General features: G+C 36.4%; 2 protein-coding genes across 2 annotated transcripts; both read left to right on the forward strand.

Annotated features, from left to right (window-relative positions):
- Positions 1-2,887: 2,887 nt before the first annotated feature.
- On the forward strand, positions 2,888-6,964 carry LOC123879324 (gastrula zinc finger protein xFG20-1-like). The gene is made up of 9 exons (XM_045926970.1): positions 2,888-2,934; positions 3,334-3,508; positions 3,594-3,686; positions 3,771-3,905; positions 4,028-4,492; positions 4,603-4,700; positions 4,873-4,946; positions 6,017-6,736; positions 6,957-6,964. Exons 1-9 carry the CDS (start codon positions 2,888-2,890, stop codon positions 6,962-6,964), a joined length of 1,815 nt encoding a protein of 604 aa, XP_045782926.1.
- Positions 6,965-7,055: 91 nt separating this feature from the next.
- Positions 7,056-10,597, forward strand: LOC123879325 (zinc finger protein 436-like). The gene is made up of 4 exons (XM_045926971.1): positions 7,056-7,507; positions 7,553-7,625; positions 7,928-7,933; positions 9,920-10,597. The coding sequence occupies exons 1-4, from the start codon at positions 7,057-7,059 to the stop codon at positions 10,203-10,205; spliced, it is 816 nt and encodes a 271-aa protein (XP_045782927.1). The 5' UTR covers position 7,056; the 3' UTR covers positions 10,206-10,597.
- The last annotated feature ends 664 nt before the right edge of the window (positions 10,598-11,261 follow it).

Here is an 11,261-nt window from a genome sequence, read left to right on the forward strand (position 1 = left end):
TTGTGTGAAAATCTTAATGCGGTTCACAGAATACATCTACTTACCAAGTTTCAACAGTATAGTTCTTATAGTTTCGGAGAAAAGTGGCTGTGACATACGGACGGACAGACAGACATGACGAATCTATAAGGGTTCCGTTTTTTGCCATTCGGCTACGGAACCCTATAAAGGAGGAGGTTCTCAATTCATTGGAATTTTTTTTTTTTTAATATGTATGTTCCCCGATTACTCAAAGACGCCTGGACTGATTTCGATTTTGTTTTTTGTTTGAAAGGGTATATTTTAGAGTTGGTCCCATATTTTTATGAAGATCTGATGAATATCTTTGGAGACCCCCTTCACCCCCTAAGGCCGCCACTGAGTGTAATAGCTTAGTAAACAGTAAGTTAGGTTTTGACTGTGCATCGCATATTGTAGTACAGTGGGGCCACTAAAAATTGTGAAATAATAAATTTTCAAAAGAAAAATAAAACCGACTTCAAAAACTACAAGCACTAAAAAGTAAAAAATATTTTTTGTTTCTACACGTGTAGTGTATGTATGAAGTCGGGCGAGCTTCACACTTTGATTTCTAGTTTCTTTTACTATGCTCGCTCGACTTCATACATACATTACACGTGTAGAAACAAAAATTATTTTTACTTTTTAGTGCTTGTGGTTTTTGAAGTCGGTTTTATTTTTCTTTTTTGTGTCTTATATGTATGTATGTACATATGTCCACGTTAGGAGTTGCAAAGTTTGTCACCTGAACTTCACCTTTTCAAAACTCTGCATAATAATGTGGGAAAAAGAGGATTGAGGATCTTAAATAAATTAAGTGTTTGATAGGATCTCCAAAACAGCTAGCATAACAATTTTTTTGGTATATGGACAGACAGACAGACAACAAAGTGATCCTATAGGGGTTCCGTTTTTCCTTTTGAGGTACGGAACCCTAAATAATGGTTGCAAGAAAAAAAATGTGCAATAGATGACCTCGAACGACACATTAAGATTTGATATTGAAACTTTATTGACTTGACACGTAAATAAGACAATTTCAAGTCTGTATTCTTTACATAAATTTACTTGTTATATAGTTTTCCTTGTATTTAAATAACTAAGTATAGCTACCTATTAAAATGTATTACTGATAAATTGCGTGGGCAGATTGTAATTGGACCTTTATCATTTTAAGACCTATTGTAGGTAACTACATACAATTTTGCAATTAATAAATAATCTAATGTATGATAATTTGTGAATGATAATAAATAATTTGTCATGTTTTAATTAGAGGGGAAAGGAGAGTATTAGTCATGACTTACCATGACAATTTTTTTTATTTAAAAAAAGCATGGAAAACTTAAAAGTTTTTTGAATCCATTATTGCCCCTTGATCCTATTTCTGAGATGCGGCTACATGCCCAACAATGCTTTATACAACGTCATAGTTTCTGCCGTTAAACAACACGTTGAACTGAGTGGCTACACTAACGGTTAACGGTTGGCGTTAAAATGTCCTCGTTTCAAGATTGACGTTGACGCCGCTCAAGGTTTAATGAATAAGTATCAATTTTTATTATATGAATATATTTTATCATTACCGAAGGAAGAAAAGAGAATACAAAGAAAGAGAAGATGGTGGACTATACAAATGCATAGGAAAATCCAGAAGTAAGATGGCATCATCATTACATAATATTTAACGAATGTTTTTATTTCTTTTGCGGAATGTATAGAATAGCGAATAGTGCTTATTATCCTATTTAAAACTATTTTTTGCAAATGATTAGTTTTTTGATAGGTAATGATAACATTATTTCATACATAATGATCAGTTCATCGTCGGCCGGCGATCAGTGTTTGACAAGTTTCTAAAGTTACCCATTCCCACAGTACCTGTGGTGTTGTCAACTTAATTAATTATCAATCTGTGTTAGTCAATAACGTACTGCTCTGTGGTAGTGCAGTGACTGATCTACATATTTGTCAAAAGGGCTAGAACCAAGAGCCGTAGAACCAATTTTTAAAAACGCATAAATTTTGACCCACTTTGACCCTTTGAACCATTGAACATGATGGTCTTTGAATAAGTACCTTATTCAATTTTGACAGAGCTCAAAGAGCAAAGAGGAACCCAGAGCCGTAAAATCACTAATAACGTAGTGTTTACATACTCTTTGATCATTAAAAAAAAAATTTTTGACACTAAGAAATGTTTTCAAAAAATGTGGAAATAAATTTTAACCGAGAAATTAAAGAATTTTTCCTTGTTTTTTCCAATACTATTGTTTAATTCGCGATTGCGGAGTAATTTTCTGGTGAATAGCGTAATGTGAAATGTAAATTGTAGTTTGTTAGCCACTTTCATTGGTCAGTGCAAAGGTTGGAGAAACTACAAATCATTGAAAATGCGTTGTTGTGTGCCATTCTGCACAAATACTCCCACCAATGTGTCAACATCTGAGTCGAAGGGGATCAGTTTTCACGCGTGAGTTTATTCAATATTTGAGTTTACTCTCACATCCTAGCTGTAGCCGTAGTTAAGGTGACACATACGCGTTTCTCCATACGAACGTATTACTTCTAATAATCTACTACTTGTTGTGCTAGATCTAAAGCTAAGCCAGATATATCTCTCCATTATCCGCTTTGTCTTAATAGAATAGAATAGATTTTTATTCAAATAAACTTTTACAAGTGCTTTTGAATCATCAAAATAATCAACCACTGGTTTGGAATTGTATTCCTACCGAGAAGAACCAGCAAGAAAATCGGCGGTTGCTCTTTTCAATTGTCCAATTTACAATAATATTCCTTAGTATACGAGCAATTGCAGCCCCATGCATAACTTTAATGTATAGTATAATATTATACAAGGTATTAATTTTGATAGTAATGAGTAATGACTCTTGAAACATCTCTGTTTAAGCCAGTATTTGAGGCAAGTTCGTGAGTAAATAAACCATGTAAGAAACTACAAAATTTCCAAAACTATTTGGTGGTGACACATCACATATTTTGCTCTTGAGTTTTCTTGCCCTAAAATGTTGATTGCAATAGCTTGCTCTTGAAACGACCATGGCGAGCGCTTTTTAGTTTTTTCAATTATTTATCTACCTACGTAGTACCAAAAATTAATAAAAGAAAAAAGATTAAAAGTTCTCATTTGCAAAGCTTAAATATAAAGTTCTACTTATGATTATGGTTTCCTCCTACAATATCAAAAGTCCTTAAAAGTTAAGAAGGTTAAACCAGCATTCTAAATGCTGGTTTAATTTGGTTAAACATTAGTTGAGGAAGGTTCACGAGGCAGGCTACTGCTAGTATAACATAAATGGTAATTTCCAGTCTCCCCAGTGATGTGTGTCTGCGCGCTGCTTGGCTCAGAGCCCTCGGCAAACAACACAGTCAGCTACCAAACTCTGCTGTGGTCTGCTCACAGCATTTTCTTGATGATGAAATTTATGAAACAGAAAGTGGCTTAAGGCAGATTGCTACTGGTGCTGTTCCTTCAACAGTGCAGGTAGTTACTTCTTCATAATGTACCTAATGTTATATATTGTGAATTAAAAGTAGAAATAATTTTAAACTGTTAAATATGTTTCCAGGTTTGCATGATATGCCTAGACACTGACAGCAAGCTGTATCCAATGAGTAAACACAAATTGGAAGAAGCATATGAGCGGTTAACAGGATATCCAGTAAGTTGTTGATTTATGATCCACAGTAATTGTATTATTTCAGGAATGTTTGTATATTTTAATTATAATAGTATTTTGTTTCAGTTGTATGATCAAGGAAACCTGAAACGAACACTTTGTGTAAAATGTGCTCAGAGACTAATAAACTTTAGTAGATTCAGAGACAATAGCTTGAGAGCCCGTGCACTGATGATGGACTTAGTTGAAAAACATGAACTAGTGAGTACTTAAAGCACTACTTAATATAAACTTAATAGTTTGCACCTTAGCTGTAATATTTGCTTTTCATTATAATGTTAATAATGATGGAATCATTCAAACATAAACTTATTTCCCAACAGATAACACGGCGACATATCAAAGGGATAAACCGCACAAAGAACCAACTAAAGAGTAATTTTGTGGTGAAAACTCTAGGACCTGACCACTGTGACTTATACATACTGGACTCCTCAGACAAACAGACAGAATCAGAGCCAATCAAAAGAGAGAATGAAGAAAGTTATGACTCGCCGGTTGATGAAGACATGGAAGTGGCAGAGGAAGATGACGATACTGCAGACAATGTCAATGATGAGTTTGTTGCATGTAACGAGGAGTGCTTCTCTGACGATAGCATAATGTTGGAAACAAAGCTGCTGGATGATGTTATTTGCAAAGCTCTGGAGAACCCAGTATTTGCAGAACAAGTGGCTGAAATACCGGATTTGTTGAAGTGTGAAAGTGCTGCCTTCCAATGTACTTTATGTTCTGAGGAGTTTGTTAGTGAACATGCGTACATGCAACATATGCGCATGCATGACCAGGTGAGTCTTCACTATGAACACTTGCATCAATTTGTATTCATATGATAATGTGTTCAGTCGGATGCTCACACTCAAAGGACAAAAATGTAATGCCTTTGTTTTGTTTTCAGCAGAACAGTGACGGAAATGCTGACTGTAGCACGTCTCAAGTATGCAAGCCTCATACAGCCGTGAGCTCCTCACACTCTCCACACTTCACTGAGAACAAGTCAGTATACCTACCATTACTATTTCACAATACAACATATTTCAGAGTGTACACTTGTACAATATCGTAATTCAATTTTCCTACTCTATGAGTACCTGCTCTGTACAGCACAGCGGCATGCTAGCGAGTGGGTCCCCAGTACACTGTAGATACATTCCAATATATCTTACAGGCAGGCCATTCCTCTGAGCCAGGCCTCGAGCCTGTCTGTACACAGCCCGTCTGCACACTCACCTCAAACTGCAGGTCAGTGACCATTTCACTCATTTATATAGCTTATTATTTACTAGCCGACCCTAATAACTTTGTTCCACCTTATAGGCAATAAATGAGCGGATTTTGGATTTTAAGTTAAATTTTTCACTAGGATAATAAATAAAAATACAAGTGTAAATAAAAAATTAGTAACTCCTCCAACAAGTGAAGGTTACAGTAACTAGAAAAGAGCTGATAACTTTCAAACGGCTGAACCGATTTTCTTGGATTATAGCTAAGAATACTCTCGATCAAGCCACCTTTCAAACAAAAAAAAACTAAATCAAAATCAGTTTATTAGTTTAGAAGCTATGATGCCACAGACTTTAGACAGACAGCTGTTTGGGTCGGTGGTTAAAAAAATTAAGTATTTGAATGATTCTTTATTGGCCATGTATTTTGGTGCATGGGTTGCACTCTTCAGTGGCAGTTCGGCTTGGTTCAACCTAATGAAAGTTTAGCGCTCCGTTTCTATTTTGACGTACATGTCGACTCAATACTGCTGAAGCGATCGACGACACCGCAGCAAATCGTTGTCAGCATTTTGACGAATGATCAAACGATATTCGTAATAATTCATCGAGCTAACCTTCTCGGTAGTTTCTTCGCCAAAAAAAAAAACAGTAGAATTAGTATTTTGTATGTAAAACTTATATCCATAATTTCAGCACAGTTATAAAGGTGTGTCTAGTGTCAATGAATATTAAAAAAAGGCTTGTAGTTAAACAATATAAAACTCACGTTAAAGTAAAACTGTTGCAAGCAACTGTTGTTGTTTTTGTAAGTTGCAAGTTCTGAGAACACAACTCTAAAATATATAAAAGTAAGTTAGCATTTAAACTATCCTGAGTGCTATTCGTCATAGATGTCAAAATGACTTTTATCTGAATGTTCCGACGGATGTCTCCTACATAGTTATTGCCGCAGTCACAGCATCATGTATGAGCCGGCACATTACGCTTAAAAATGGGAAATTAATATCCATCTATATGGGTGTTGGACTTTCCAAGTTCCGCTCAACGAAAATTTTTATAAGCTAAGAAACAAATATTTTGTTTCAGTCGCTCCTCTGTCCGCGAGACTTGCGACGAGTAACGGAAACAAAGTGCAAGCTGAAGACGCCGATACAGTCCAGAAGAGTAAACCACTATTTAAAATTAACAATGTCGAATTAAACAACCAACTATTTGATACCAACAATGTAACTGACATTAATAGATTGACTGATTGTGTGGTCATATTATATGATATTTTCAAAAAGCCTGAAGAAGGTGTACCAATACAAGGTGAATCACTGGCGACAATGAGACCAAGTATTAGTTCTTGGGACAGTCAGCGTCATATTGAAAAGGCCTCTAAAGATTTTAACTGTCAGGCAGTTAGTCGGAATGAAGACACTAGACATACGATAGGAGACATTCAACCAGTTACTAACAAACTGAAAGTTACTGAGCTTAATGTTACGAAAATTTCACAAAGTAAAAGTTATTGTTCAAATAATTACAACAGTGAAGATAGTTTGCTTACTGACAAGAATGGGTATATTTGTGATGTATGTAGACATAAGTTTAAACGGAAAAGTGTCTTAGTTAAACACATAAAGACTCACAATGAAGTAAAACCGTTCACTTTCGAGTTTTGCCAATTCAAAGCCATACATAAATTTAGTTTAAAGAAACATATGCAAACTCACACGGGCGACAAACCATTTACTTGCGAGTTATGCGACTACAAATGTACACAAAATAGTAATCTAGTGCGACACATGAGAACTCACACGGGTGAAAAACCTTTTACTTGCGAGTTTTGCGATTACAAATGTGCACAATCAAGTCATTTAGTGAGACACATGAGAACTCACACGGGTGAAAAACCTTTTACTTGCGAGTTATGCGACTACAAATGTGCACAAAATAGTTGTTTAGTGCAACACATGACAACTCACACTGGTGACAAACCTTTTACTTGCGAGTTATGCGACTACACATGTGCATATTCTAGTCATTTAGTGCGACACATGAGAACTCACACGGGTGAAAAACCTTTTACTTGCGAGTTATGTGACTACAAATGTGCACAAAATAGTAGTTTAGTGCAACACATGAGAACTCACACGGGTGAAAAACCTTACGTTTGTAAGTTATGTGATCATAAATTTGCACTATCAAGTCATTTAGTGAGACACATGAGTACTCACACGGGTGAAAAACCTTTTACTTGCGAGTTATGTGACTACAAATGTGCACAAAATAGTCATTTAGTGCAACACATGAGAACTCACACGGGTGAAAAACCTTACGTTTGTAAGTTCTGTGATTATAAATTTGCAGGAACTAGTCATTTAGTGAGACACATGAGAACTCACACTGGTGAAAAACCTTACATTTGTAAGTTTTGTGATCATAAATTTGCACGAACTAGTCAGTTAGTGAGCCACATGAGAACTCACACGGGTGAAAAACCTTATGTTTGTAAGTTATGTGATTATAAATTTGCACAAACTAGTCATTTAGTGAGACACATGAGTACTCACACGGGTGAAAAACCTTTTACTTGCGAGTTATGCGACTACAAATGTGCACAAAATAGTAGTTTAGTGCGACACATGAGAACTCACACGGGTGAAAAACCTTTTGCTTGCGAGCTATGCGATTACAAATGTGCACGTAAGTCTAGTCTGGCGAGACACAGGAGAACTCACACTGATACAAATCCTCCGTCATGTTCGTGAGCCGCACGCGGCACTCCGCCGCCGGCGCATGCTCAGGAGATACACTCTCGTTGAACTGTTTGCTGAAGCACTGTCATGAGTAATAAATATTGTGGCTAGTAATGTTTCACACAATCTCTTAACTAAAATGGCACTTTGACTTTAGTTTCAGTTAAAACGAGGCAGATTTATGCCAGCGGTATTACGTTGTCTCGTTCTAACAGTTTCTTAAGTCTGAGCAAACTCTGAGTTAACTCTATAGATCTCAGCCTTAGACCTGTTATGGTGGGCTGGCGATGGGTTGAGGATGATGATTTGGTTTGGTTAAGAGACTATTTGACCCCCCGGCTGTAATGTATCTAATATATTATGTACTAGCCGATGCCCGCGGCTTCGCCCGCGTGGATGTAGTTTTTCAAAATCCCGTGGAAATGCTTTGATTTTCCGTGATAAACACACACACACACACACGCGCGCACGCACGCACGCACGCACGCACGCACGCACGCACGCACGCACGCACGCACACACGCGCACACACACACACACACACACACACACACACACACACACACACACACACACACACACACACACACACACACACACACACACACACACACACAAACTATCGGCTTTATAATATTAGTGTGATATGTAGCTTCTGTGTAAAATTTATCCTACATCCCTAATGGTGAAAACCGCATCTGCAGTCCAGTAGATCTCAGGTGGAGGTGGACGTGCGTCGTGGATTGAGTGTGCGGATGAGTGACACTGTCACTGCTTTGCACTTCGTGCTGCACATCTCCCGCCTAACAGTGTTGGTTCGATAAAGGCGGCTCGTCCAAGTTTCTCAATATGGAATATAAGAAAATATTATTCACAGTCTTACACACTGATATAAAATATGCCGAGACCTGAAAAGATCACAATTCAAGATCAGGATTTTTTATTTGCAGAAACATTTTTTACAATGAGATGTTATTACATTTGTCCAGTAGAAATGTTTCCCCTTAAATAATAAGACATGCAAAGTTAGTACTAAAACAACTTAAGATGTAACCTTTTCTTTAAAATTCAAAAATTCTTTTATTGTGTAGAAGAACTTTTCCATTAGACACCGTTTAAACCTTAATGGAAATAGGTTTTAACTTTTAAGTAACTTCTCTCGCTTTGGTATTTCATTGTATTGTAAACTATAATTGCATTGCATGGCACTGATACCACCTGGCATTCTTTTTTTTTTATGCGTTACTATTAAATAGGAATTTACGTTGATGTTAGTAATGGGATTCTAGCTTCTCACTTAGGGTGAGGGTCCAGTCCAAATTACACAAACTGTTAACAATATTATTTTTTACAACTAGGCTTAGGTTACTTTTCTAGAACTTAATAATTTGAAGATATGTACATTTTTATTTATTGAAGTTGTTTACTGTAACTCTTAATGTACGATTTTAGTTTTTAGTTTAAAATGATTAATATATGATAGTAAAATTAATTACAATAATTTTATTTTGCTTTAACACAGCCTCCCGTCCAATCAACCTGATCGTTTTAAAACAGAAGACTTTAATAAACTGTTCAACTGGAGACATACAAGCTCTTTTACAATAATTAAAATATAAGAATAAATTATTTTGTTTCAGTCCCTCTTCTGTCCGCGAGACTTGCGACGAATAACGGAAACAAATTGCAAGCTGAAGACGCCGATACAGTCCAGAAGAGTAAACAACTATTTAAAATTTACAATATCGGATTAAACAACCAATTATTCAATACCAACAATATAACTGACATTAATAGATTGACTGATTGTGTGGTCATATTATATGATATTTTCAAAAAGCCCCAAGAAGGTGTACCAATACAAGGTGAATCACTGGCGACAATGCGACCAAATATTAGTTCTTGGGACAGTCAGTGTCATATTGAAAATGCCTCTAAAGATTGTAACTGTCAGGCAGTTAGTCGGAATAAAGACACTAGACATACGATAGGAGATATTCGACCGGTTATTAATAAACTAAAAGTTACTGAGCTTAATGCTACGAAAACTTCACAAAGTAAAACTTATTGTTCAAATAATTACAACAGTGAAGATAGTTTGCTTACTGACAAGAATGGGTATATTTGTGATGTATGTAGACATAAGTTTAAACGGAAAAGTGTCTTAGTTAAACACAAAGACTCACAGTGAAGTGAAACCGTTCACTTGCAAGTTTTGCCAATTCCAAACTAAATATAAATGTAGTTTAAAGACTCATATGCGAACTCACACAGTTGAAAAACCTTTTACTTGCGAGCTATGTGATTATAAATTTGCACAAGTTAGTCATTTATTGAGCCACATGAGAACTCACATGGGTGAAAAACCTTTTACTTGCGAGTTTTGCGATTACAAATGTGCACTTAAGTCTAATCTGGCGAGGCACAAAATAACTCACACGGGTGAAAAACCTTTTACTTGCGAGTTATGCGATTACAAATGTGCACTTAAGTCTAGTCTGGCGAGGCACAAATTAACTCACACGGTTTGAAAAACCTTACATTTGTAAGTTGTGTGATTATAAATGTGCACGAACTAGTCATTTAGTGACACACATGAGAACTCACACGGGTGAAAAACCTTTTGCTTGCGAGCTATGCGATTACAAATGTGCACGTAAGTCTAGTCTGGCGAGACACAGGAGAACTCACACTGATACAAATCCTCCGTCATGTTCGTGAGCCGCACGCGGCACTCCGCCGCCGGCGCATGCTCAGGAGATACACTCTTGTTGAACTGTTTGCTGAAGCATTATCCTTATCCTAATCCTACGAATATTATAAATGTGAAAGTGTGGATGTTTGGATGTTTGTTACTCAATCACGCTAAAATTATTGGACGGATTTGGCTGAAATTTGGAATGGAGATAGATTATACCCTGGATTAACGCAAAGGCTACTTTTTATCCTGGAAAATTAAAGAATTTCCGCGGGATTTTGAGAAACGTAAATCCACGCGGAGGAAGTCGTGGGCATCAGCTAGTAATATAAATGTGAAAGTGTGGATGTTTCGATGTTTGTTACTCAATCACGCAAAAAGTACTGGATGGATTTGGTTGAAATTAGGAATGGTGATAGATAATATATTGGATTTACACATAGGCTACTTTTTGTGTCTTCTATGTATGTATAGCTTCTATGTATCTCCACGTTAGGAGTTGCAAAGTTTGTTAACTGAACTTCACCTTTTCAAAACTCTGCATAATAATGTGGGAAAAAGAGGATTGAGGATCTTAAATAAATTAAGTGTTTGATAGGATCTCCAAAACAGCACTATACTGGAAAAATTGTTATGCTATGTGCATAAATGTTGATGCACATAGCGTAACAATTTTTTGGTTTGCTTACTTAGCTTTACTTGTTAATTGTTGCATAATATTTCTAATGTGTTTAACAAATTAGCAATGGAGATCAAAATTCTTCCAATTAAACAATTGAGTCATAAATTTAAAAAAAACCGGCCAAGTGCGAGTCAGACTCGCGCACTGAGGGTTCCGTACTCGGGTACTTTTCCAATGTATGTTTCCAAAGCCGTTTCATATGATACT

The sequence above is a fragment of the Maniola jurtina genome, chromosome 28 (genome assembly GCF_905333055.1).
Source record: "Maniola jurtina chromosome 28, ilManJurt1.1, whole genome shotgun sequence".
NCBI classification, from domain to species: Eukaryota; Metazoa; Arthropoda; class Insecta; order Lepidoptera; family Nymphalidae; genus Maniola; species Maniola jurtina.

Excerpts from the sequence above, each read along its gene's own strand:
- LOC123879324 (XM_045926970.1), top strand. The coding sequence starts at position 2,888 with ATGACTCTTGAAACATCTCTGTTTAAGCCAGTATTTGAGGCAAGTTC. Across the intron at positions 3,509-3,593 it reads CTGTTCCTTCAACAGTGCAG|GTTTGCATGATATGCCTAGA; the intron begins GTAGTTACTTCT and ends ATATGTTTCCAG. Across the intron at positions 4,493-4,602 it reads ATATGCGCATGCATGACCAG|CAGAACAGTGACGGAAATGC; the intron begins GTGAGTCTTCAC and ends TTTTGTTTTCAG.
- LOC123879325 (XM_045926971.1), top strand. The coding sequence starts at position 7,057 with ATGAGAACTCACACGGGTGAAAAACCTTACGTTTGTAAGTTATGTGAT. Across the intron at positions 7,508-7,552 it reads CACGGGTGAAAAACCTTTTA|TGCGACACATGAGAACTCAC; the intron begins CTTGCGAGTTAT and ends ATAGTAGTTTAG.